The sequence below is a fragment of the Copadichromis virginalis genome, linkage group LG17, assembly GCF_057382275.1.
Source record: "Copadichromis virginalis isolate Kocher_CV1m ecotype Utaka linkage group LG17, C_Virginalis_male_GT1.1, whole genome shotgun sequence".
NCBI lineage: Eukaryota > Metazoa > Chordata > Actinopteri > Cichliformes > Cichlidae > Copadichromis > Copadichromis virginalis.
The window spans coordinates 16,635,389-16,661,876 of record NC_140634.1 but is presented as its reverse complement, the minus strand read 5'-3'; the positions used below and the strand labels follow the sequence as shown (position 1 = coordinate 16,661,876).

The following is a 26,488-nucleotide window of genomic DNA, read 5'->3' as shown; positions in this document are numbered from 1 at the left end:
AAGACTGAGGGGTCTCACATAATCACAGCCCACCACAGAACACAGAGCAGTTCTGCACAGGTGTGTTTGTAGCTTTGGTGACTGTTGAAGGTAGTTCAGTCTTCTTTTGTGTCTGTATTGTAGGATTTGGGGCAGTGGGTTCTAGGACAACCTTTATTTTTATTTCTTTACTGTGGATAAGATACACTTTTACGTGGTCCATCACTTTGTTTGGTTGAACACTTGAATGCAGCACTAGCAAAGCAAAGGCAAAACATGAGCTTTGTGTTACAGCCCTTAAATCCGCGGCTCCATTGGAAGTCATCATGTAAGATAAAGGTTGGTGCTGGTGGACTAAAGAGAGCTCGTTGCTCCACTCTGGTTTTTATATAGATGCAATATAGTGACAACAGCCAGTAATTAATTAGTAAGAGAGGAAAAATAAGAGTGCAGATTAATAATGACAATGAAAAGAAACAAGTTTGAGGACAAATATTCCCTCAGATTTTTACCTTCTTTGCCCAGGTTTATTTAATGTAGTTTGTTATTATTTTTATTTTTAAATTTCAGTGTTCATAATACGTTTCTGTAAAAATGTGCTGGCTCAAAGATATAAAAATCCCCGCTCAGCTTTCTACCTGCATCCATCATACGGCAGTATAGAGTGGAAACGAAGAGGCTAATAAAAAAAGTAAAAGATGACTTAAGCTGCTTTTAGTTCAGTTGCAGACTTCCAAATGTCTTGGACGGGATGAAATTCCCAGTGTGAAATCCACAGAGCTGTTTGTCTCATTTTCATGTGTTGTGAGTGCTTCGTGTCATTACATCTTGTTGTTACAGGTGATAAAAAATGAGCGCCCGGACGGCGTCCTGCTGACTTTTGGAGGTCAGACTGCTCTGAACTGCGGTGTAGAGATGACCAAGCTGGGCGTTCTGGAGAAATATAAAGTGCAGGTTCTGGGAACTCCTGTTTCCTCCATTGAGATGACCGAAGACAGGAAAATCTTTGTGGAGAAAATGGAAGAGATCAATGAGCATGTAGCTCCCAGTGAAGCAGCTCTGTCGGTGGAACAGGTGAGGAGACGTGTTCGCTTATAAATTAATAGCTTCTGGATTGTTTTTTGCCCCAGTGAAGTCTAAATTTATCTGATTAACTCTGCTGTAGGCGGTGGCGGCTGCTGAGCGTCTTGGCTACCCCGTCTTGGTTCGTTCAGCGTTCGCTCTCGGAGGCCTCTGCTCCGGTTTTGCCAACAACAGAGAGGAGCTGACCTCTCTGGTAACGGCAGCATTCGCTCACACCTCTCAGGTGCTGGTGGACAAATCCCTGAAAGGCTGGAAGGAGATTGAGTACGAGGTGGTCCGGGACGCCTATGACAACTGTGTGACTGTGAGTAAAAGGAGACCAGAGAACAAACAGCTTATACTCACTAAAAAAAAAACTGAGGGCGATTTAAAGTGGCTGTTGTTTCCTTTTGTTTAGGTGTGTAATATGGAGAACATCGACCCACTGGGTATCCACACTGGGGAATCCATTGTAGTGGCTCCCAGTCAGACGCTTAATGACCGCGAGTACAACATGCTGAGAAACACGGCCATTAAAGTCATCAGACATCTCGGCATCGTGGGAGAGTGTAACATCCAGTACGCTCTTAACCCCGAATCTGAACAGGTAAGCATATATGTGAAGACCTGGGTGATGAAAAGCACAAATAGGACTGTGTTCACCTATAAAGTAGATCTGTTTTTCATTTCCTTATTTTAAAGCCAGTGACATGCTGTAATGAATAGTACAGAAAGTGTAGGTATATTGAAATAAGCATGGGTGGTAACATGACTTTAAGTATATACAGTTTATATGGCTATAGGATGTACAGAGTGTGCGGCTGGATCTGCAGATAATGTAACAGCCAGGTATGTCAACGGCTTACATTTACTGTTTTGGCTCCAAAACAAGGTTGTAAAAAGTCTTTGCTATGTAAATTCTAGTTCAATAAGTTTTAAAAGAAAATTGTTTTAGGTATCAATGTGACCAAGTTCATTTCATACAAACCAGGAATAGATTTGTATGAATAGGCTTTATGTATCAGAACAGGCCTTTAAACAGGTCTTGTGTGCATGGGGAGCTGGTATTCCTGCTCCTGGTCTAATTCCCGTAATGTGTGTAATTGAATTGTATCTTCTATGTATAATGTGTTGCAGTACTACATCATTGAGGTGAATGCCCGCCTGTCACGGAGCTCTGCTCTGGCCAGTAAAGCGACTGGTTATCCTTTGGCCTACGTAGCAGCTAAACTTGGTCTGGGGATCCCGCTGCCACAGCTCAAGTACGTCTCTCAGCTTAAGAACGGCGGATAATGATCTAACAGGGGCATCGCTGCTTTTAAAGAATGATGGCATCCAACAAAGACGTTCCAGTATTCTGCTAAACTGAACATTTTTTAAAAGTGGGGTTTAAAGTATTCAAGCTTAAAATCAATTTTTCTATATTAAACGACCAAAAAACAATTGTGATGCATAGATGCCTGTAAAGTAAGGCAGCACAGACTCGCTGCCTTCACTGCATGTGGACCTGTTGTGCTTACCCTGAATAGTCACCCCCACAGTGTCACACCGACCCAGGAAACATGTAGCTAGTCAATCATTACACTTAAAGACATCTGATCATTGAAATTCAATCATTTTTTTTAGTATAAACGTTTTCACAATTTTTCATCAGCAAAGAAATTTGGAAATGTTGGTGACAAGATGATATTCATCACCTGCACAGCTGGCAGTTTGGTTAATTTGAAGTTATTGTTTTGACAAAACTGCTTTGAGCAGTTGCAGCATAAGCATTGTAGTTTTTTTTTTTTTTTTGGCATAAATGTCTTAACTGTAAAGCGCCTTTAAATTAAGTGATTCACCCATGAAAAATATTTGCACTGCGTCTGTATTTTTGTCCAGAAACTCAGTGACAAACTCGACGACGGCAAACTTTGAGCCGAGTTTGGATTACTGTGTGGTGAAGGTGCCTCGCTGGGATCTCAGCAAGTTCCTCAGGGTTTCCACCAAGATAGGCAGCTCCATGAAGAGTGTTGGTAAGAGGCAAAAGCGAGCTTGGAACAAAAATATGTTGTAACAAATTGTAAATAGGTAGTAGATTTAGTACTGTTAGTATTCCAGAACATTTTAAAAATACTTAGTTTGGTCTCAGTAAAGCTAACAATAAATTCAGATGGTCATTTTTTGCACCTACTATGTTTTTTTTCTTTCTTTTTTTATTCTTATTTATTTATTTTTTCTGCACTGCTATCACAGCAGATTTCTCCATGAGGGCATTAAAGTTTTACTTTACTGCTTTATTTCACAGTTTGATTATAAAGTTAACCTTTACCAGTGCGGGCAGAGAAGCCAGTAAGTCAGGTGCTTATTATGGATATTGTGCTCAGTGCTAGAACCTTTTCTTCAACAGCGGAGGTGATGGCTATTGGTCGTAGCTTTGAGGAAGCCTTCCAGAAAGCTCTGAGGATGGTGGATGAGAACTGTGTTGGCTTTGACCACACCATCAAGCCTGTCTCTGAAAAGGTAACCTCCCATAGCTGAAGTCCAGGTTAAATGGTTGTACTGGTTAAAAAATGCCTTGCTGCTGCACGACCTGTTCACTGCAGTGTCAGCAAATACTTTATCTCAGGTTGAAAGATTTTTAACCATTTTCAGCCAACCATGCAATGATATGATGATTCATATTTGGTCAGAACACAACATTGGTGCTTTTGCTATGCAATGCCATCGGCTTTTAAGGATGAGTGATGGTGCAGCACATTAAAGCATGTTGATCTGTTTTACTACACCTCTATTAGGATGGTGACCCTATAAATGATTGTGATAAGGACATTTTAAAAGGTCAAAACTGTATTGTTCTGTCTTAACGGGACCAGTAGATGGTGCCAGATCTCCCCTGAGCTATCTACTACTGTAATGCTTCCTGCTTCTGGGTTTTTTGAAGAATGTTTCATTGCATGCTGTTAATCATGTTCTGCTACTATGTGTGTGGCTGATTTATTTTTATTTATTTATTTATTTTGAGAAAATAAGCCCAAATGTCTGAGCTGATGCTCATGGCTGGCAAATAACTAGCAGCACTTTACTTCACAGTTAGTATGTTGTGCTCCCTCTGCTTACCAGGAGTTGCAGACTCCTACAGATAAGCGTATCTTTGTGCTGGCGGCAGCATTCAAAGCTGGCTACACTGTGGAAAAGCTGTATGACCAAAATCGACCGCTGGTTCCTGCACAAGATGAAGAACATCGCCGACCACGAGCTGCTGCTGGAGACCTACAATCAGGTAAGGCCGATAAGACGTAACATGAAAAAACTAAGAGCTGTTCGAAATGGATTAAGATGCTGGATTAATTTCCTTCCGTCCAGGATGAGAGCTCCATGCCTCCAGAGGTGATGCTTAAGGCCAAGCAGCTGGGCTTCTCAGACAAGCAGATAGCACTGGCTGTACAGAGGTGGGTAGGAAAGGAAATAATCACTGTCTTATTTTAACTTAATGGTAACTTTCTCTGTGATTAGGGTATTATCAGCATGAAATGTTATTTTAGATAAAGTGCTTTTAAAGAATCCAAACTAAGGTTTGTCCTCTATCACTAAATCCACGTTTCCCTCTAACAGCACAGAGCTGGCCGTCAGAAAGCTGCGTCACGATTGGTCCATCCTGCCAGTGGTGAAGCAGATTGACACAGTGGCGGCTGAATGACCGCTGTGTTTTTTCTCTCAGGATGACCAGCTCAAAGTGATCGAGTGCAACGTCCGAGTTTCTCGCTCGTTCCCCTTTGTGTCCAAGACACTGGGAGTGGACTTGGTGGCTCTGGCTACCCAGTACATTATCGGGGAGGACGTGGAGCCAGTGGGCCTGATGAAAGGGAAAGGGATTGTGGGAGTCAAGGTAAGTAGTGTGAAAGCAATCATAAATATTTCCCTTCATGTTAAATCACTTTTGTCTTCTCATCTGACTGAGCATCACGGATTGCTTTCAACCAAATGTCCTCCAGGTCCCTCAGTTTTCTTTCTCTCGGCTGGCCGGAGCTGATGTGGTGCTCGGGGTGGAGATGACCAGCACTGGAGAAGTAGCTTGTTTTGGGGAGAACCAGTACGAGGCTTACCTCAAAGCCATGCTCTCCACAGGCTTCAAGATCCCCAAGAAGAACATCCTGCTCTCCATCGGCAGCTATAAGGTACTTAAAGGTTTCGACTGACAAAAACACAACAGATAGGGATCCAGATGTGAACAGTGAGTTCAGCTCACAAGTGATGCAGCTGGAAGTACGAATGATGCATTTTAGTGGCACATTAAAGTCTAGTCACAACTGTGGGTTATGTTTGGCAGATGTTTTTGTGGCTGATCAGTCACATGGGAATAAACAACAGATTTTATGCATCTGCTACTTTTCTAACGAGAAAAGCAACAAACCTTGATTATTTGTTTTTGCAGCAGCTGTTGATGATTCCACCAACAGCTGATAACTGTAAATATTATCACCATGAGACCAGATGTAGTTAAACTCGATCAAAACCATCTCAGCAACACAAATGGAATAAAAATCATCGAACCACATTTTTTTCTGCGGCGTTGAAATATTATGATCTGTTTGCCTGAATATAGAAAATATAAAAACTAGATTAAGGGGTGACCGTGTGTTACAGGAAAAATGATTCTATGTTTCTTTACCTTCTTTTAAATGTATAAAGATGCCTTTTGTCTGCCCTCTGCCTATGGTTAGATTAGTTTAGAATTATCTTTTTAGACTTTCCCAGCAAACACATCTTGTTTCTGGGACATATTGTTTTAGATTGTTTTATCTTCCCTAGCCCTCTGCTGACGAGACTAGCACCATATATGGAGTTGTTTTATTTTATCTGTTTATTATTTGTTATCCTGTTCTCACTGTCTCTGTGCTCTGTGCCTATAAAAATTACCAAGCCACTGTGCATGGTGTGAGTTGTTCTTAGCAGCTCACCCGTGTACACGTTTGATAAAGAAAGTAACTTTGTCTCATTGTGTCTTTATTTCTCCTGGGTTTTTTACAGAGTTTTCCCCCGACATTTCTTGGTCCTTCGGAGCCGGAGCACCTCCATCGTGTCCCATCTCCGTGACCAGTCCACGTTGTTCGCCTGTCGACAGCCCACACACCAGGTGTGTGGAAAAAGACCAAGAGCGTTAAATTCGGGTCTTGGCCAACGTCTTAGAAAGCGACCCACGGTGGTGGGGCCCGATCGAGGTGGACCAGACCCGGCGACACCGACCAGGTAGATACAGACACACTGACACAATCTTGCGTAAAAGCGTATTTTAAATTCAGGGAATTTAAAATAGCGAAAGTAGCTCGTCGCGACTGGAAGCTCCCCACCTCTGTGGGTTTAAAGTAGCTCGTCGGCTGGTAGCTTGGAGCTCGTCGACTGGAAGCTCCCCACTTCTGTGGGTTAGGTTTGGAGCTCTGGGTAGCTCCCCCAGCTGGGTCTAGACAGGGTCTAGGGAATAAGTAGCTCGTCTACAGAAAGACTGGCAGCTCCCCTTATGATAAGGGTTCCGATCGCGCGAATAGGTGTGAATGTGAATGTGTGTATTGTTGTAATTAACGGAGAAAGCTGAATTTTCACGGTCCAATAAGAGACTGAGCTGCTCCTACTGTGTTTTTCTTTTACTGCTATTCACTGACGTGCTGGTGAGTTGAGAGAACGGTCGAGTTCCGTCTCGTAAAGTTCACACCGCTTTTGGAAATAGTCCGAAAGTAGAAGGGCGTGTGAGCAACCACTCTCGTCTCTAATACCAGCGAAGGTGATAGCAGCTGTATTGTGTATATATTACTTAAACAAAAATAAGTAAATACATAAATAAGACGGGTAATCAAGCAAGTGAAATTAAAACTCATTCCTGCTGACGAGCAGTGGTGAGAAAAGAAAAGTCCAGACGCCGGACAAAAACAGTGTCTGTAAACTGAGAGATTTAAGAAAACAAAATATAAACAGTCGGGAGAACAGAGTACGAAATAAAGATAAACAAAGGGAAAGTTACAGTAGAAATTATCTTTAGAGTATTTGAAATTAATAATAGCAAGGATAACAACCTGTAAAGTGATATTAACAATGAAACACAGTTGGCATGATGACCATGCCCAGCATGTATAAAATGAATATAAAGCAAATAATTCACACGAAAATATTTTAATAAAATAAATAAGGTATATTAAGGCTGTGTCACTGTTCAGCCAAGGACAGTGTGTGAAAAGGTAACTGTCTCCACCTTGGGAAAAGGATGATTCTGCAGGTCATCTGAAGCCCTTGATGGATACAAAATAAAATATAAATAATATATTATAATAGAACTGCCTGGTCCGCCATGCAACAGAGAGAACAAATGTGACCGCAGATTGGATGAATTCTAAATTATCTGTTTGCTGAATAAGATGATCCTAACTATCAAATTGGCTCAGTAGTAGTATAGTGGTACACACTGATAAAAATATTATGCTATTGCTGTTATATAAGACAAAGAGGATAATATTAACAATGACATAATATTAATATGAAGAGGCACCTTAATCGGTTATGATGTGAGGTGGATAATTGTTAAGCAGTAGTCTGCATCAAGCTTAAGGTTTGCTGAAACTCAGTGTAATGACATGTGAGATGAAGACAATACGGAGAATAACTAAACTAATGAAGTGCATAGAGGCACTTGACCTGCTTGAAACCTATCATCCTAGAATGACACATTGCTGAGATATAGAGCACACCTATAATAACAACCAATAAGCAAAACCCTGTAGACAACAGCTAAAACTACAGGATTGAGAAGCTGAATTAAATATGTAGACACTGCTAAGCTGATGAGCATGTTCCACATTTTCTTTTCTTTTTATTTATTTGTTTCTTTTAGAGCAGAAGCTGCTGTAACACACCCAAAGAAAGACTGTAGGTCTGACCAACCGTCTCAGTCATGGGCAAAAAGATGTCAGTCAATAAAATTCTAAAAGATAATTTATTGATGAAAAATATATCAAGAGATAAAAGATAAAACAGTCCAGTGTCCCACTTAAGAATTGTATAAAAACACACAGTCCCAAGGCCAGAGCCAGCTATGCCACACGGCCAAGTTGCACTCCACATGTTGCCTTTAACAGGGTTAGAAGTTGTCCTTGGAGACCCACCACCCTGCAAGCATATAGTCAGTGGTCACTCCAGCCTCTGCAACCCTGCTGCCTTTAGGCTGTGGCATATAATAGGCCCTGGCCTGCACAGAGAGACAAAACGACACACCTAATATAAAATTCATAGGGCAAAACCCATCCATCCCAAACATATCTGATTTCATCACATTACATACCTGCACAGAGAGACAAAACAACACAGCAGTGTTTGTAGTGTGGGCTATAAGAAGACCAGTGTATCAGTGCAATCAAGTACACCTGCCTCTAATTAGTCCAACCTCATTCCAGCCATTGGCTCACCAAAAATGTGACACACACAAAACCACTCCCAACCCAGTGCAACTTCACACAATAATATGGAGCTGAATTAACACAGGCACATTAGTCTACCATGTTACAAGCTGCATGCTATTACAAGCCAACATATGCAGACTTCTGCCTTGTTCGGGTGGCAGCATTTTTCTTTTTTCTTTTGTGTCCTGACACGTTTATGTTTTTTGGTTTTGTTTGATTATTTTGTTGGTTTTGGAAACGAATTTAAACGAACTTGTGACAATACTTGAGAATCACAGTGACACATAGTGATTAGGCATATGATTGAAAAATGCCTAGGTTTAGAGCTGTGAGCTATGAGCTGTGAGCAATGCAAAGTTAAATATATATATTTGTATAAATGGGAAACAACCCTACCTTGAAAGTTTGAAATGTGTGAGATCCATGCATTGTTTGAAGAACTAGAAATTATCTAAAACTGCCTTAAGTGAAAATGTAGAGTTGCATCTATTCTCCCAAACAAAAAAACAAAAAACAAAAAAAGGGAGAAGCATTCTGTAACTTAAAAATAAGGCTGACTGTTGACAACAGACTAAAACACTAATTCGCAGGTGGCTATCAGGAACAGAGAGGCGAGCAAAGTCACAAACACCAAGGCCGCAGACAGCCACGCAGAAACAGCAGATAACATAGAGACAACGCCTGCTAGAACCGTGGAGAGGAAGGTCACTTCACACGAGATTGTTGCGCATGTGAAATACACAAAGACAAACTAATAAACATACATACAGACAGCCAGTATGTTTTCTCTGCTGTGCATCATTTTGCAAAAAATCTGGAAAACCAGAGGAATGATTACACCAACTGGCAAACCAGCATGCCAACCTCTTACAACGCCTACTGACTCTTTCATTACTACAGGCAACAATTTTGCTGACAGAGCAGCAAAATAGGCGGCACAACAGGCAAACATCACATTGATGGCAGTAAACACACATCAGATTCCACTGGATGTGTTGAAAAATGAACAAAAAGCAGCAAGCACAGCAGAGCAGGCAAAATGGCTAAAACACGGTGCAGTTCTGACAAACGACTTAATGATGTGTTATGGCAAGCCAGTGTTGCCAAAATTCCTCCACAAAATGGCGGCATTAGTGACTCATGGCTGTACGCATTTGTCAACGGGGGACTGACCAGTATTGTCAACTCTCATTTCTACACTGTAAATTCTACACTGTAAATTTTGAAACCTCAGCAAAACAATTTGTCAGAACGTGCATGACGTGTCAAAAATGTAATGCTCAGGGAAACCTGAGACCACACAATCCATATGGACTTTATTGAGCTAAATGAATGCCAAGGGTAAAAATACACCCTAGTGGTTATAGATGTATTCTCAAAGTGGCCAGAAATCTACCCAGTGAAAAAGGCAGATACAATTTCAGTAGCAAAATGTATGTCTAAGTTGTAGGAAAATAAAGAGATGATTGTAAATGACGAAGAATGTAATGATGTCTATCAAGTGTCTTGCAGATCACAGCCCGGTGACTGGGTTCTGATCAAAGTGCTCCAAAGGAAAAACTGGAGCTTGCAAAATAGCGGAACGACCATCTTGCATCCATCAGAGCCAGTAAGTGAAGCCATCTAAACACAGCTGACGGCAGGCTTGCCCACTTGTTGTGATCTCGCCCGGTGGAGGGGTCAGCTTTCCTGGCCGGGGGGTCTACTCGCGACAGGAGGGTGTGTCCCGTCGTCATGAGGTGGTGGCTCTTAATAACTGCAGCGGCCCTGACCATGGCCGGGCTCCTCACCTTTGCTTCCGTGAGGGACAACAAGTCACGTTATATGGAGAAAAGGCAGACACTGTATGACAAAGGAAAGTACACCAAGTTTCCCCATGGCTATGCCACTAATTTCTGGTGGCAGTTTATGAACACTACAGCTTACTGGAATAATAAAACTGACTGCTATGCAAATACATATACACTTTCTGCCCACCGAGGAACGAGAGGAAGTGTATGGACTGTTCACTCAACGAAACCTGTGCCAGTAACGCGACACTGATGAGCCTCAACTGTCGCTCCAACTACAGCTACCGAATGATACTACAAACAAAGACTCATTACCAGACAGGATGTGCACGGACGGCACCAAGCAGTAAAGGAACCAGAGTTTCGCATCTGAGGAGGAGTGAAATTCTTACAGAGCTTGATCCCCGGCATTGGAGTTGCCGAGGTGCGGGATCACGTGGAAATCAACCGATATGCTCTGCTACGACACATCAACTTAACTAAGGCCCTGGGAACCGCCTTAGCAGGAGAACAGCAGGCCATCAGAACGATGGTGCTGCAGAACAGACTGACACTAGACCTGCTAACAGCATCACAAGGAGGAGTTTGCAAGCTGATCGGGGAAACATGTTGCACTTTTATCCCTGATGGATACGAAACTGGAGGAGACATTTATGAAACTTTGCAGAATTTTTCCATTCTGCAAAAATATGTCACTGACCACACATCTGGAGCAGCTACACCGCCATGTCTAAGAGTAATGATTTCAAAGATGATAACAACTACAATGACTGCTTATGTTGCCGTGCCTAAAGAAGAACAGCATCCCGTTGCAATTCTGTTAGAGGAGAACTTGTAATAACTGCTAATGAATGACGTGGTGATTAAAAATGACTTCTGCCTTTTTCAAGTGATCATGCACTGATTAACACATTAGTAGTTTATGCAGGTACAATATAAGGTTTTCACCCTTTTATTTTTTGAAGTTCTCATCCTTTATTTTTTGAAGTTTTCATTTTAAATATGAAGTTTTCATTATTTTACATATAAAGTTTTCAATTTAAGGTTTGCATCATTTTAAGTATAAGGTTTTCATCCTTGTATTTTTTTTGAAGTTTTCATTTTACATATGAAGTTTTCATCATTTTTAAATACAAAGTTTTCATTTTAGTTTTCATCCTTTTATTTTTTGTAGTTTTCGTTTTAAAATATAAGGTTTTTATCTTTTATTTTTGGTAGTTTTAGTTTTATTATTTTTTCTTGTTTATTCCACTTGTTATTTCATTTACTATGATTTTCATTTACTATGTTTTTCTTTTTATTATTTTCTTTTGTTTTATTCTTTAGACCAGATGACTTCCATTTCTGCTATGCTGACATTTTGAAAATTAAAAAATTGCTTAAGATACTTAATAAATAACCTTCACAGACAATTGTTGTATACATTTAAAATAAGTTAAAACAGGAGGGAATGTTACAGGAAAAATGATTCTATGTTTCTTTACCTTCTTTTAAATGTATAAAGATGCCTTTTGTCTGCCCTCTGCCTATGGTTAGATTAGTTTAGAATTATCTTTTTAGACTTTCCCAGCAAACACATCTTGTTTCTGGGACATATTGTTTTAGATTGTTTTATCTTCCCTAGCCCTCTGCTGACGAGACTAGCACCATATATGGAGTTGTTTTATTTTATCTGTTTATTATTTGTTATCCTGTTCTCACTGTCTCTGTGCTCTGTGCCTATAAAAATTACCAAGCCACTGTGCATGGTGTGAGTTGTTCTTAGCAGCTCACCCGTGTACACGTTTGATAAAGAAAGTAACTTTGTCTCATTGTGTCTTTATTTCTCCTGGGTTTTTTACAGAGTTTTCCCCCGACACCGTGGTTCAGGGAAGTCTAAAGATATGAATGCTGGGTTAAAAAAACAGCAAATGGAACTGTATGAAAAGGCCATCGATGTCAGATAAGATGAGCTGAAACTGAAACTGTCTGTCTACCACAATAGATTTAAGAAGTTTAAAAGTGATCTGATTTTAAGGAGCATCTGCAGAGTGTTCCGGTTGTGTGAAGTATAGTAAACGAAATAGATTTTTCCAGCTTTCAGCACTGATGTTATGATTTTATGGTTTATCCAAACTATTTGCATTGACTTGTGTTTGCAGAACAAGAGTGAGCTGCTGCCCACCGTGCAGGCCCTGGAGTCTTTGGGATATGACCTGTATGCCAGCATGGGCACGGCTGACTTCTACACAGAGCATGGAGTCAAGGTAATTCTTTTAACACAGGCTTCGTTTTTTGGAGTAACAAACTTTATTTAAATCAAAATCGACTTATTTTGCAGTGGCACATCTGTGAGTGACTCATGAATATGGTCGTGTTTATGTGTATTTGTTTTTAAATGCTTTAATCCTGGTAACCTTTACATCTTTATCATTCCTCTTGAATTGCACATTAAACCAAAGATTCCAGATGAGCAGCACTTATACATGGATACAATGTAACTGTAAAAAATGTTTTATTTTGCTAGAGCTTTTGAAAAACAGCAGAAATTTATTTCGAAATGTCATTGCTCATAGTTGTGGCGTTCACTTAAGTACTTTAATAACACTCTATTTTAAGTATTAATCTATGACAGGATGAAATCAGGATAGAAACTTTAAGACTCTTTAAGATATTGTCTTTAAGTTTGTTTTGTCTCCTTGTACAGGTGACTGCAATCGATTGGCCGTTTGAGGAGTACGATAGCGATGAATGTGCCACCAAAGAGAAGCAGCGCAGCATCATGAACTACCTGGAGGAGAACCACTTCGACCTTGTCATTAACCTCTCCATGAGGAACAGCGGAGGTCGAAGGCTCTCCTCCTTTGTCACCAAAGGCTACAGGACCAGGCGTATGGCTATCGACTACTCTGTCCCGCTCATCATCGATATCAAGTGCACCAAGCTCTTTGTTCAGGTACGCGATCTGTTTTTTGGGGGAGGAATTGTTTGTTTTTTGTTTTGTTAGGATGTTTTGTGTGATGTGGTTCTATGGGAACATGATTAATAAAGGGTGACTCGTTTGCAGGCTCTTCGTCAGATTGGAAGGACTCCACCAGTGAAAACTCATATTGACAGCATGGCATCCCAGACACTCGTCCGTCTGCCCGGTGAGTGGTCGTAAACAGCAACAACAACACTAATGTCATCTTAGATGTTTGTTTCTGAAACAGGAATTCTTGAGTCTTTAAAGCAAAGTTGTTCAAAAACTGAGGTTCTTTAAACAGTAAATACTTCATCCTACTAAAAGCTTTACTAATTACTTGCACTAATAGTTCAGCTTTTCATTTTAATTCTTTTTCACATAGTACTGTTTTTTTCAGTTTTTTTCTAAATATTTGAATTCAAGCTATGCAGACAAACTAGTACAAAGATACCGGGTGAAGTATTTTGGTTTTTGATTGAATCACAGGTCTCCGGACCGTGCTCTCTCGGGCTCCGTGCTTATGTGTTTAAAAATCTCTTAAACCATATTAAAATTGTTTAGTTAAACTTGTGCTTTTGTAACGTTCAGTATGGCCGGAAATACAGGCTGCATGCCTTGGGGCAAAACTTTATTTCGATTTATATGCATTTGTAGATTTAGAATAAAACTCATACTCAGAAAAAAACTCTCGCGATCCCCGCAGCCCCCTTAACCTAATCCTTAGAAACATAAGCAGGGAAAACTCCTTAAAAAATCCTCCGCGATTTCCCCAAAAACCCTAGAATAACTTGTTAGCTACCCTCTATTCCCAAAAGCCTTATAATCCAAAACAGGGGGAAAACTCCTTAGTCTTTTTTCTTCAAAAACTTCCCTCTTACTAGCAACCTCTAAAATTCAACGCACAGTCTAAGTTCTACCTCGCTCTTAATCGCCGACCCTTCCAGAGCAGAGCACAATTTTTTCCTCCTTGTTCGTTCCCCACTCTGCTCCCAAATGCGCTGCTTACATCGTTTGAAAATTTTCCGCCAGAGACCAACTCCCCCTCACTTCGCCCCCTGCCAATCACATAACAAATCGCACAGCTCCCTTCGCACCCCGGTTAGCCAATCGGCTCCAGGTCTGATTTTATGATCTCCCGCTGAGGTTAAGACTGCCGTCGAGCTCCCAGAAGACCTCTGACTTCAGACATATCAACAACTGGCGCCGCTCAGACTGCTTGCGAGCTCGCAACAGCCACGAAACCAGGGATCAACAACAACTGCCTTCGCGTGCCCTATGTGCATATCACTCGGTAAGTGTTAATCTTCCCCCTCTAACTACATTTTCGCATTTTCCTTTTTACCATTCTCTCAAAAGCTTTTTCATCTTCAAAAGCCATGCAAAATAGCTTCTGTAACACTTGGAATACACTTTTTAAAAATATAAATAAGCTCGCCTCTAACACTCAGAGCTAAAAAGTGCGTTTGTACACTAAACTTTAGCAGCGATCATGTCCTCATCAGGTACCTCATTTTTCTCACTCTTGTTCATATAATGTTTATATTTTACTGTTTTTCCCCGTTTGTAAATACTCGTTGTTATTTCTTTTCAGACTCTGAGATAAGCGAGCTCAACTCCTCTCTTTTTGGTTCTCTCGATCGAGTTGGTAGGTTTGGTTTGGTTCATTCTTGTTCTCCCTCTTAACAGCTAATTGTACAAGAAAAACAAAACATTTACCCTCTTTTTCATTTTTATCAAACTTTCTAGATATCTCAGACTTGGACAGCTTTATTTTTTCGAGTTCGCCGAATTCTTCTCCACCAGTGCTTGAGCGATCCACAGGCAAGAACATCCGTCTCTCCACACACGACAGACAGCATCTGCTCTCTATGCTAGATCGCCCCGCTTCATCCGGCCCCAGTTCCATCCCCGCCGGAGCTTGTTCTCTCCCGCGACCCTCTGGGAAAAACTTGCGCCTGTCCGCCGGGGCCAGGCAAGACTCGCTCTCCGATCTCACTCCGGATGCTCCAGCCAATCGGAGCCCCAGAAACGCTTCTTCTTCTCCGCCATCAGACACACGAAATGCACCGCGCCTGCCTTTGAGACCCAATCACGGTCAGTCTCTCTAGGGTCTCGCTTTTTCTCATTTTATAAAAACTATCCCTTTTCTATTTAACTTTACTAACTGTTTGTATCTTACCCTCAAATTCTCAGGGCATCTCAGAAGAAGGAATAGCAGGACCGGTAGGATCGCAAGGACAACGAGGACAACGAGGACAAGGCGAACACGCACACGAAGGCAGCTCGCTTCAATCGCTCTTCGCGCGGTATCTCTGTTCGCTGAATTAGTTCAGCTCATCTTATAAAAAGTTTGTGTTTTTTTTTTCATTTTGTTTTTTCAAACAAACTGTCTTTTGTGGTTTTTTGTTCTTTTAATATATTCCTGTTAAACAATAATAATAAAAAATGGATAACCAGGAACAAGATATTACAGACCCATTTCTTGCTTTAGAAACAGCGTTAGCTAGGTTAAATGAAAATACACAGCTCAGGAGGGCGAAGCTGGAGCTGCCCGCACCAGGTACTTCTGCACCAAACAATCCATTTTCTATAAATTATCAAAAAGTCTGCTCTTCTCAAGTAAATCAATCTCCAGTTGGTTTTAAACTTGTGTTGGAGAGTGACAAAAGTTCCTCTATGCACAAACAATTCCAGAAACCTCACCTCCAATTGCCCTTTTAGTGCAAATGTGACAAACAAATCCAAGCCAAATGTCAGATTTTACACTTTTACTCTTGAGGATATCGCTGTACACTCAATCTATGATCTACTTCATCTGTTGGTCAGGAGAAAAAGCAATTTAGTTCTATAAATTTGGAAATAGAAACATCTTCCAACATTTCTTAATTGTTCTATTTAATGGCAAAATGTAAGAAAATTGTTTGAGATGTTCACAATCAAGAGGCCAAAGGGAATCAAAGAATCAGCGTACACCCAAGCTGGTACTAACGTGGCTCTATCCATACATGAAGATCCTCTGAGGGTCCACCTGAAGTCCACAAGATGAGTGAGCTACCACTAAGAAAGGGAAAAAAACAAAAACAACTACACAAAAATAGACACATTAGTCAGAGTTAGTCGGTGCCCTGACAAACAAACTAACTGGTGTCTATGTAGGTTCTCACTCAGCCTGGGCTCTGTACCACTAAGCAAGCTTAACATATCCAGGGTTTCTTTCCCTTATCTGGATTTACTTACCCTATAACCCAACTTCAGCCGGGATAAGTGCTCACATTAAGGTTGTTTGAACCTAAGTTAACCCCTACACATGCAATGTAAGCTCAAACTGGGTAAATACCTCAAAAACACTGGTACAGTCAGTTGCAATCAGCCAGCTCTTTTATTGTGATCATGTGACCAACAGCCAGCTCCCCTACTGTAGGTAGAGGGCGTTGTGACCAGCCAGGTCTGACCCAGCTCAACTTCGGTCCAGCCAGGCTGCAGTGCGAACATCAAACATACGTGTTCACAACAAAGTCAAACACCGGTCCAGATGTGCCAGCTGACTGTGCTTTTCGAATCCTGCTCTGTCTCCTCATTAATCTGCCTTCTCTCCCCTCTTCTTTCAAACAATGTAAGCCAACAACAACAAAAGTGTGGCTGTGAGCGGCGGCCACATTCCCTCCTACAACAGCAACCGGTGGGCTATCCTGACTGGTCCTTCGTTCTCCATGTCTCTGTCCATCTGTCCCACAGTCAGTCCGTCCTGTCTGTCGCCTGTCTGTCCCGCAGCACTCGGGTTTATTTTTCTTTGTTTCTGTCACAAACTGATCTTCCAGCATAATATTTCAGACTTGCTTTGCTGCTTATTTGGAGTCCTTCAATGGTTAGCTCATCTCTTACCTTTAGTTTTTGATCCCCTTCTCCTTTTTGTTTGGACTACAATGTGGCTGCAGATGTAAAATTGATGATATAAGGCGCCCTCTGGTGGGAAACTAAAAGTATTGCATGACTCTGTGTGGAGAACTTTAGTTTTAGAGACAAAATTCCTCATCTTCTAAATTAACCTTGCATTTGTGCTAATGTTACTTAAAGGCACAGCCGTAAATTTAGATAAAGGTCCTTAATGCATCTACCCCTGTCTTCACAGTCTTTTCCAGGTTCCTGTGTGGTTGCTTTCCTCCTGCGTCACACTATATAAACCTCTATAACAGCAGCTGTAGCTGAAGGAGGAAGGGCTTTCCTTTCTTCCAGAGCCCACACAACTTTAATAGTAGTCTGTTCGCTTTCCTGCCTGCTGACAAGATAATGGGCCTTTTTTTGAACACTGGAGGCTTTTGTTAAACTTATGTTTTAACAGCTATCTGCTGCCACATGTGCTGCTGCTGTGCAGCAGGGCTATTTTAATCTGCATCCTTGTGTCTGAATAGGCTGAACTGTGAGATTTGACAGTTTTATGATTCTGAGTGTTTACTTGGCTTAATTTAAGTTTTTTTTAATCACCACAGCATGTAATTTACTCAGTACTCTGAGTTCTTTATTGCTTCCAACAACTGCAGAAATGGCATTTAATACAGGGGTGTTGACTTCAAAGAGCAATTTTATTTGCCTCTGACCTGTCAGCAGGTGAGGTGAAAAGACTCTACAGCAGCATTTCTACAGTCATGCTGGAAAAACAATCGCTCACTACACTGGTATCACTTTTCTGTTTGCATCACACAAGTTAAAGGACACTTAAAACAAAATCTGAACAACTGCAGGCCTTACTTACCTCAGTTAAGATTCAAAACCCTGAAGAAGAATCTCCAGCCATCAGTTTGTGTCCTGAAGCACTTTGGACCTGGAGCAGGACAGTGATTGAATGGCTCAAAAAAAAACTAAGTGAAGGCTTTGGAGTGGCCGGGTCAAAGCTTAAACGCAAATCTCATTGATGTGCTTTGATCTTAAACAGGCTGTTTGTGCTGGAAAACCCTCCAGTGTGGCTGAATTAAAACAATTCTGGGCCCAAATTCCTCCACAGCAATGTGAAACACACGTAGTCAGTAATTGCAAAAGTTTGATTGCATTTGCTACGAAGGGTGGCACAAGCAGTTATTAGGGTTAAGGGCTTATAACGTCTTTGCTCCTTAATAAATGAAAAACTGCGTTTTGTATTCTTCCCTTATCTTTGTCTTATATTGATATTTGTTCCAATATCAGAAATATGTAAGTGTGATAAATATGCAAAAAACTATGGAATTAATAAGGGGCAAACACTTTTTCACAGCACTGTATAAACCTCTTGATTGAGGGCTGTAGTCTTGCAGTAGCAGAAGAAACACAAGTTTGATTTGTATTTTGTTATCTAATAAAACGCACGAATGAAAAAGATGATTGTGTTTTGGCTCGTCTAATAAACGTGAATGGAAATGAACGAAGAAAACAAAACAGAAAAGTTGGTTAGGGAAAAAAATTTAACCAGTTGAAATTTGTAGAAAATCCCAAGTTTCTATTTCTTTAAATTAAAACAATAAATTCAATAAGTGAAAGACGTTAACTTTGTCCCCCGGTGGGTTTTAAGCAGTTTGTGGTGGAACAAAAGTGACCGAGGTCAGTGGGTAATTTCGTCACGCACACGCTCTTTAGTCTGTGGATGCAGGTCCAATAAGTCGACTTCCTGGATAACTCCCACAGCGCTTCCACTTCTTCCAGCTGCTGTCGTCCTGACCTGACTCTGGTCATCACTTTTTCCCTTAAAACACCCACATAACCCACACCGTGTGTTCCTGTCAGCTCTGCTCATTTCTTTCAGATGTAAAGCAGCAAGTTTGAGTACTAATGTCAAACCTTGTACTGGTTGTAGAAGCTGAGTACTCTCTCTCTCTTTTTATAGTTGTACTTATAAGTCTCAGTGCATTTAAGAAGGTTCATTAATCAAGCAATATTTCTGTATGACCTTTCAAGCCTGGAGCTACTACTGCAGCCGAGTACTGTTTAATGAAATGTAGAAAGACTAATAATTTCAGAGCACGCTCAGTAGAGTGTCTCTTCCTAATTGAGTCTCCCATGATGGGAATTTATATCAAACATTATTTCTGATGTTTTTTTCCCTATCCTCCTCCCACTCTTTGCCTGTGGATATGTGATTATGTGTCTTCATGAGTGTATTCTCCTTTATTTTGTACTCTCTATGGCAGTGTTGTTGCATGAATTCATGTGCCCGTTTGTGACACGTCATCAGATGTGAACCAGCGCCACACAGTGTGTTCAGTCATCACCGCTCACCTTTGTTTCCTGATGGCGTTCTAATGCGTTTACACCTTTTTTTCCCCCTCCGATCTTTTACAGGTAAAGAGGACGAGTTTCCCAAGAAGCCTCTAGGGCAGCTTCCTCCTGAGATAGCCGCAGCAAACCACGTGGCCAACAGTCAAAGCCACGCGGAGCCAGCCGAGCCCCCCAGGGAGCCAAGTCCTCTACCGGACCCCCAGCGGGACGGACGGCCCCCGAGCCGAGCCCACCGGGAATCGCTGGAGAAACGGATCCGTCACCACAAGGGGGACAAAAGGGAAACCCACTCGAGGGGGTCAGGTGAAATCTCAAATGAGACACAAAAGCAATCCACCTACACCATACCAGAGAGGGGGGAGACACCGCTGTCAGCCCCCACCCCAACACCACAGATGACCGCTGTGGATGGAGGAAAGGCTCACGCCATCGCCAACCACAACTCCAACGCAGCCTCTAGCTCCCGCAGAGACATGCCTGGGCCCCAGTGGGTCAAACCCTCCGAGACTAAGCTAGAAGCTTTGCGGGAAATTCAGATGAGCCGAGGGCCATCGCCGGCTCCTTCCAGCCCAGATGACACCGCTCAGCCTCACCGCCGGCCACGCTCCAAGGGCTACGCCCCCGGCACCGACCGAGGCTCCAATGCCTCCCAGTATGATAATGTACCAGGGCTGCCGGAGCAGGACTTCGAGATCCTGGAGCTTGAGAACCCTCCGTCCAGATTGAGGCCCTTTCGGTATAATTTCTTCTTCTCAGTTAATTAAACAGATACATTTAAGGGCTCATTTAATATGTTTAATATAATTATCACATAGTATGACTACAACCCCTGGGCCGCTGACTGGGCCAAAGAGATGCGTGGATTAGCTGTGATAAGCGCTCCTCCCTTGAACAACTGGCTCCTCTTTCACACCCGTCGTAACGGCAATGAAGCCAGTTCTCTTCTACAGACCCTCAGCAGAGTCTCAGGCCCACTGGGAATCGCCATGGGAAAACCTGTCATGTGAGTTGAGCATTTTTAAGTATTTCTGCAACACTTTTTTTTTTTATCACAATGGACTGTCATGTATGTAAAGTGAAATTTTTGACTGTAACACTTGTAGGTTTTTTTTTTTCTTGTCTTGTCTTTTAATTCACAAACGTTATCGTGCATCCTTGTTTTTCTATAGGATACAGTATGAAGATCATCAGGAGTCTCTCCTCACAGCCCTACGGCACAGTGTCGGACCCCAGATAGAGATGGTTGGTGATGTGTGAAGTGCACACACTTGTACATTTACTTTTCAGTTTTCAGGTCTAAAATGTTTTTTTATGAACCACATTTGCATTTAAATGCTCGAATTGTAGCCATTTTTTTATAACTGACAGAAACTGCAGGTCAGTGTATTGTAGTTATGTCACAATGCATTTTTGTCATCAGGGATCTTAATTTTGACGTTTCCCAAAGCGGTACCAGACCTCAGGGTGTTTCTGTTTGTTAGGTGGTGGTAGTCCTCCCCAACAACAGGAAGGATAAGTATGACAGCGTTAAGAAGTTCCTTTGTGTGGACTGCCCCACTCCCAGCCAGTGTGTGGTGGCCCGTACCCTCAGCCGACCTCAGGCACTCATGACTATAGCTACAAAGATTGCGCTGCAGATGGCTTGCAAGATGGGAGGGGAACTCTGGAGTGTGGAAATCCCTGTAAGTCCCACACAAACTAAATACTTCAGATGTCAGAGATTAAAGTTTAAGGTGTTTTGGAAAGCAAAGAGTAGTAACTTTTGAATTGATTAAACTTTCTGGTGCTTTAGATGAGAATGTATTTTTTTTTCTCCTTTCATCCAAAACTGGTTTGATTGGGTTCACAATGCCTCTGACTGTCCTTGGGATGACTTCTTAAAAATAGATCCCCAGTTTGATCTCTGGAGGTGCAGAAATCATCTATGGTTCTGTAGCTGTCCAACATTAAGAAAAAGAAAGAAAATCTGCTAAGTCATACATCCGGAGCTACCTGCTGTGGCAACCCCTTGTGATATTGTCACGTTTGTGCAGCTCAAACAGCTGATGATCGTGGGCATCGACTGCTACCATGACACCGCTGCTGGGAAAAGGTCTATTGGTGCTCTAGTGGCCAGTCTCAACCAAAGCATGAGCAGGTTGGTTTCTGTAACTGAGGTGGGAATTCACACTGGGAGCAGTGCAATGCTCTCGGTTATGTTCAACATGTGCAAACAAGGCCTCACTTGGCGTTTTGTGTGTGTGTGTGTGTGTGTGTGTGTGTGTGTGTGTGTGTGGTTTCCCAGCCTTTAAATGCAATAGTACAGTTAATGATTCAAATGTTTTTCAAGGTGGCTCTCAAAGTGTGTGCTGCAACACAAAGGTCAGGAGATCATGGATGAGCTGAAGAAGACTTTGAGTGGCAAGTTTCTTTTGTCATTTCAAAAACTTTTACTTTTAAATACACAGAGGATCTCAGAAACTGTCTTAACACTTTGTTTTCCAGCTGCCCTGAAAGAGTATTTGAGGTTCAATGGCTGTCTGCCTTCACGCATCATCGTTTACCGAGACGGAGTGGGGGATGGGCAGTTGCACAGTGTGGTGAACTATGAGGTTCAGCAGATCATGGACTCCATCAAGTCAGTGGGGCAAGACTACAAGTGAGTCTTTACATCTCCAACGGTTATGGTGTTTTTTAAATCTCTAAAAACCGTTGCCCTCAGAGGCAGTTAAATTTGCACTGTGGGGTTATTGATAATACAAATGGTCATACATGATTCCTTCCTTTGATTTGAGAATTGTAAGGACAGTAAAGTAAAATGACTGGTTGGAACATGGACGTTTTTGTAGTGCTGTTAGTATTTATTCCTGAGCATCTAAAGAACAAAGTTGAGATTATTTAGTAGAAGTGTCAGGTTTTCCCAGAGCCTCTGTCTTTTTGTTGTAGCCCAAAGCTGAGTGTGGTGGTGGTGAAGAAGCGCATAAGCAGCAGGTTTTTCGCCCACATAAATGGCAAGGTGTCCAATCCTCCTCCTGGCACCATCGTTGACGCAGAGGTCACCCGGCCAGAGTGGTACGTCTTGTTTTGAGGGGGGCGGGGTTTTTGTTGTTTTTTTGTTTTTAGCTGTTAACGGTCTTTTGATATTTACATAGGAGCAGTTGTATTGTGACAGTACTGTTGCACGTTTGTTTTCTAGGTATGACTTCTATATTGTGAGCCAGGCTGTTCGCAGTGAGAGTGTCTCACCAACCCACTACAATGTCGTGTATGACACCAGTGGACTCAAGCCAGATCACATGCAGCGGCTCACCTACAAGCTCTGCCACATGTACTACAACTGGCAGGTAGGCTGGCATCAGAGTGACCTTTTTGAGTAGAAATCTTTCTACACTGAAAATGTTGTCTTCATCTAAACTGGTCATAATCAGGCGTCTTTCTCCTCAGTGTTTTTAAGGAGTTTTCATTAAATGATGAAGTTTTTGAATGATCGACTCTAATTTAAAAATTTACAAAGCAATACAATTTAATTTTAATGGAGGGAGAATATCAGTCAAAAATCAATGAGTGATATAATTATTTGATCCCCTACAACCCAGCCAGAATTCTGACTCAAATTGGCAAATTACAATCAATGAGTTCAAGAGTGTCTAATTATAAAGCACACCTGTCTACAGAATCAATTTCTTCAATTAATTATATTTTTCAGTAATTGAAAAAGAGCTGTCAAAGGACAAACAGGGAATGGGATGTAAGAAGGTGACAATTACTGGTGCAATTATCTGGAAATATAAAATGACCATCAGTTGCCCTCGGTTTGGAGCTCCACATACGATCTTTGCTCATGGGGTGCACAAGAAAGGTGGTCATCAGCACAAAACTACATGCCAGGAGCGTGTTAGAGATCTGAAGGCAGCTGGGACTACGGACACCAGGAAGGCACATGGCACACCCATCTTAAGTTCGCCAGTGAACAACTAAATGATTTAGAGAAGGCTTTGAAAGTGCTGCGGTCAGATGAAACCAAAATTGAGCTCTTTGGCATCAGCTCAACCCGCTGTATTTGTAGGACAAGAAATGCAGAGTATTGCCAAAGAACATGATCTCTGCAGTCAAACATGAAGGTGGAAACTTTGTACTTTGGAGGTGTTTTTCCGATAAGAGCACAGAAGACTAAAGGTGGGTCCGAATTAGGGCTGCCACAAACAATTATTTTGATAGTCGACTAGTCACCGATTATTTTTGCGATTAGTCGACTAATCAGATCATGCATCCATTGGACGTAAAACGTACCGCTTATTGCACCAGCAGCATCTGCTCTTATATAACTATCATTAGGCTTCCTCTTCTTCAAGGTTTAACGGCAGCTGGCATCCTTGTACATGCAGTGCTGCCATCTTCTGCTTCAGTCCGTTATTACACCCTTAAATACTACTACTTATTCCTGCGTCTTTTGGGATCTTACAAAGCTTCAAACGACACATCAACTATTAAATTAGTCGTCGACGATTTTGATAGTCGACTAATCGTGGCAGCCCTAGTCCGAATCAGTCTTCCAGCATGATGATGACCTAAAACATACCGGCCAAAGAAGTAGTACATTAGGGTCATTGAGTGGTCTAGTCAGTTTCCAGACCTCAATTGTATAGAAAACCTGTGGAGGGAGCTTAAGCTTTGAGTTCCCAAGTGGCAACTGAGAAACCTAAAGGACTTAGTTTCTGTAAAAAGGACCGGGCCAAAATCACTCCAGAGATGTGTGCAAACCTGGTGACAGACTATACGGCTGTACTGGCCAAGAGTTCCTTCACAAAGTACCCACTTGTGTTTTACTTGTGTATCAAATACTTTTTTTCACTCAGTGACATGTGAATCCATTCATAACTCTGATATAATGTTTTTTTTTTCTGTATTTGTTAAAATAAAACTGCCATTAAAAATTAGACTTCATTTCTGTGTAAGTGAGCAAACGTATAAATTCAGCAGGGATCAAATAATTTTCCCCGACTGTGTAAATGTCACTGACTTTGGCATTGTGTTGGTCATGCCTGATTGTTTTTCTTTGTGCTTTAGGGGATCATCAGAGTGCCTGCTCCCTGCCAGTACGCCCACAAGTTGGCTTTCCTTGTGGGTCAGAGCATCCACAAAGAGCCCAATATGAAACTGGATGACCAGCTTTTCTACCTTTTAACCCTTGTATGGTGTTCGGGTCTGTGAGACCCGTTTTCAGTTTTTTTTTGAAAAGAAAAATTAAACAATTTATTTTTTCAACCTGAAATTCATTGGCTTTGGCTTATTTTCTGTGAAGAACATAAACTAATTTTCAATGACCTCATACTGTACCTCCCCCCACACATTTACATTACATACAAGGTGTTCGGGTCCACTGGACCCAGGTCTAATAAAAGTGTTGAAAGTGTAGGTCCTGTGTTCCCACACTCTGTCTTCCTCCTTTCTGGTGCTGCTGATAGTGTTTTCTTCCCCTCCTGCTCCGCACAAAGTTGCAACATTGTTGAAAATTCAACTATCAACACCGTCTGCCCTTACATTCCCACACATTTTACCCTCTTTCTTGAGGGATCCAAATTTTATTTTCTCATACCCTGTCCCACCTGCAAATTAGGGGCATAATACTATAAATAAGACTTTGCCAGTGTGGTTCTTTATCACAACTGATCAAGATGGCAAAAGATTATCTGCTGCGAGGGCCATCCAATTGATTTTGGAAGAGAGAGGGGCTTCGGATGATGATGTTGACAAAGAGGTTTCAGAATATTTCACATTTCTGAAAATTCAGAGTCTGACAGTGACTTTGAAGAAGAGGATGAGGTTGAGCACCATTTAGTAACAAAACGAAGACGAGTACCCCATCTGCTGCCAGCTCCAGGACCAGAACAAGCCCACCAGACGGCAAGTGAAGAAATATGGATGTCAATAACTGGTGAAATTGAATGGTCTTCTTGCCCAAGAAATGAGCCACCCTGCAGAGCTGCTACTGGCCAGGGCCAACGGCTGACAGTTACTCATGTGCAGGACATCAAGTCTTCATTTGAGCTTTTCATCCCAGATTCCATCCAGAAAATTATTCTGGATTGCAGTAATCTAGAAGGAAGGTGTGTTTTTGGAGAGAGGTGGAAGGAGACCAAATTCCTCCAAGAACCCCAAAGGCCTACTTTGGGGTTCTTATCCTTGCAGGAGTTTTCAGGTCCAAAGGGGAATCCACAGAATCCCTGTGGGATGCAGAAACCGGCAAGAACCTTTCCGTGCATCAATGTCTCTGGAAAACTTCCACAAAATTTCCAGGATTATCCGTTTTGATAACTGAGACGACAGACCAGCTCGACGGCAGAGAGACAAGCTAGCTGCCATCAGGACAGTGTGGGATAAGTGTGTGCACCACCTCCCCCTGTTTTACAACCCTGGGCCTAATGTCACCATTGATGAGCAGCTGATCCCATTTAGTTGTGAAACATATTGCTTCACGTGTAAATGTGTTGTGTCTTTCCACTCACTCCACTTGATTATAACTGATTTATTTTTTTATAACATTTTATAAAAAACAAAAAAACAAAAAACGAGAAGCACATTAATTCATAAATGTGATCTAACAAAGGGAAAGGGAAAAAATTAACCGTCTTTGCTGTTCATATGGCTTGTAATTGGGATGAAGTAAACATCTGTTGAGTAATTTAACATAAAATTGTTTGATAGTGTTAATTTGGAAAGCCAAAACTCTAGCGGGTCCACCAGACCCATGAACACTGGCTGAGTAACAAAAATATGAACACCACACAAGGGTTAAATCTGTTGGACCCATAAACAATATTCAAAAATTGTCTTTCCATTAAATGCAAATTCTTTTTTTTCAACTGCTTGAACTATGTTATTTTAAAATTGACAGTAGAGCAGAAGTCACTGCATCATTTCATCATCAACACGAACCTGAAAAAAGCTGTCTGATATATAGATAAAATAATAACAAACAAACAAACATACAGATATCACTAAACAAAACACCTTATCTTGGTTTTCTAGGTGTTGCTGATGGTGACATAGGAAACTTCAGGATCCAC

At 41.6% G+C, this 26,488-nt stretch overlaps 3 protein-coding genes, 1 long non-coding RNA gene and 1 pseudogene across 5 annotated transcripts in view; 4 read left to right on the top strand and 1 right to left on the bottom strand.

The window, feature by feature from the left end:
• Positions 1-262: 262 nt before the first annotated feature.
• On the top strand, positions 263-4,762 carry LOC146689193 (multifunctional protein CAD-like; annotated as a pseudogene). The gene is made up of 9 exons (XR_014916119.1): positions 263-1,053; positions 1,145-1,366; positions 1,460-1,648; positions 2,179-2,303; positions 2,923-3,056; positions 3,431-3,543; positions 4,144-4,303; positions 4,387-4,472; positions 4,636-4,762. The product of XR_014916119.1 is annotated as a multifunctional protein CAD-like (transcript).
• On the top strand, positions 4,725-20,289 carry LOC146689191 (uncharacterized). Its single transcript, XM_085437289.1, has 6 exons — positions 4,725-4,909; positions 5,016-5,198; positions 12,397-12,501; positions 12,942-13,190; positions 13,302-13,383; positions 19,506-20,289. The coding sequence occupies exons 1-6, from the start codon at positions 4,880-4,882 to the stop codon at positions 20,204-20,206; spliced, it is 1,350 nt and encodes a 449-aa protein (XP_085293415.1). The 5' UTR covers positions 4,725-4,879; the 3' UTR covers positions 20,207-20,289.
• Positions 13,424-15,618, top strand: LOC146689192 (uncharacterized). Its single transcript, XM_085437292.1, has 4 exons — positions 13,424-14,490; positions 14,791-14,844; positions 14,946-15,293; positions 15,393-15,618. The coding sequence occupies exons 1-4, from the start codon at positions 14,475-14,477 to the stop codon at positions 15,542-15,544; spliced, it is 570 nt and encodes a 189-aa protein (XP_085293418.1). The 5' UTR covers positions 13,424-14,474; the 3' UTR covers positions 15,545-15,618.
• LOC146689190 (piwi-like protein 1) lies at positions 20,260-24,647 on the top strand. Its single transcript, XM_085437291.1, has 9 exons — positions 20,260-20,445; positions 20,612-20,684; positions 20,924-21,124; positions 21,476-21,579; positions 21,772-21,842; positions 21,927-22,080; positions 22,368-22,493; positions 22,618-22,765; positions 24,489-24,647. The coding sequence occupies exons 1-9, from the start codon at positions 20,297-20,299 to the stop codon at positions 24,630-24,632; spliced, it is 1,170 nt and encodes a 389-aa protein (XP_085293417.1). The 5' UTR covers positions 20,260-20,296; the 3' UTR covers positions 24,633-24,647.
• Positions 24,301-26,488, bottom strand: part of LOC146689189 (uncharacterized) — a 44,066-nt gene continuing 41,878 nt past the window's right edge. The window contains exon 12 of the long non-coding RNA XR_014916107.1: positions 24,301-26,488. This is a non-coding gene — a long non-coding RNA (uncharacterized LOC146689189).

Excerpts from the sequence above, each read along its gene's own strand:
- LOC146689191 (XM_085437289.1), top strand. The coding sequence starts at position 4,880 with ATGAAAGGGAAAGGGATTGTGGGAGTCAAG. Across the intron at positions 12,502-12,941 it reads ACACAGAGCATGGAGTCAAG|GTGACTGCAATCGATTGGCC; the intron begins GTAATTCTTTTA and ends CTCCTTGTACAG. Across the intron at positions 13,191-13,301 it reads GCACCAAGCTCTTTGTTCAG|GCTCTTCGTCAGATTGGAAG; the intron begins GTACGCGATCTG and ends ACTCGTTTGCAG.
- LOC146689192 (XM_085437292.1), top strand. Across the intron at positions 14,845-14,945 it reads TGGTTCTCTCGATCGAGTTG|ATATCTCAGACTTGGACAGC; the intron begins GTAGGTTTGGTT and ends CAAACTTTCTAG. Across the intron at positions 15,294-15,392 it reads GCCTTTGAGACCCAATCACG|GGCATCTCAGAAGAAGGAAT; the intron begins GTCAGTCTCTCT and ends TCAAATTCTCAG.
- LOC146689190 (XM_085437291.1), top strand. The coding sequence starts at position 20,297 with ATGCGTGGATTAGCTGTGATAAGCGCTCCTCCCTTGAACAACTGGCTC. Across the intron at positions 21,125-21,475 it reads TCTGGAGTGTGGAAATCCCT|CTCAAACAGCTGATGATCGT; the intron begins GTAAGTCCCACA and ends ACGTTTGTGCAG. Across the intron at positions 22,081-22,367 it reads TCAGTGGGGCAAGACTACAA|CCCAAAGCTGAGTGTGGTGG; the intron begins GTGAGTCTTTAC and ends TTTTTGTTGTAG.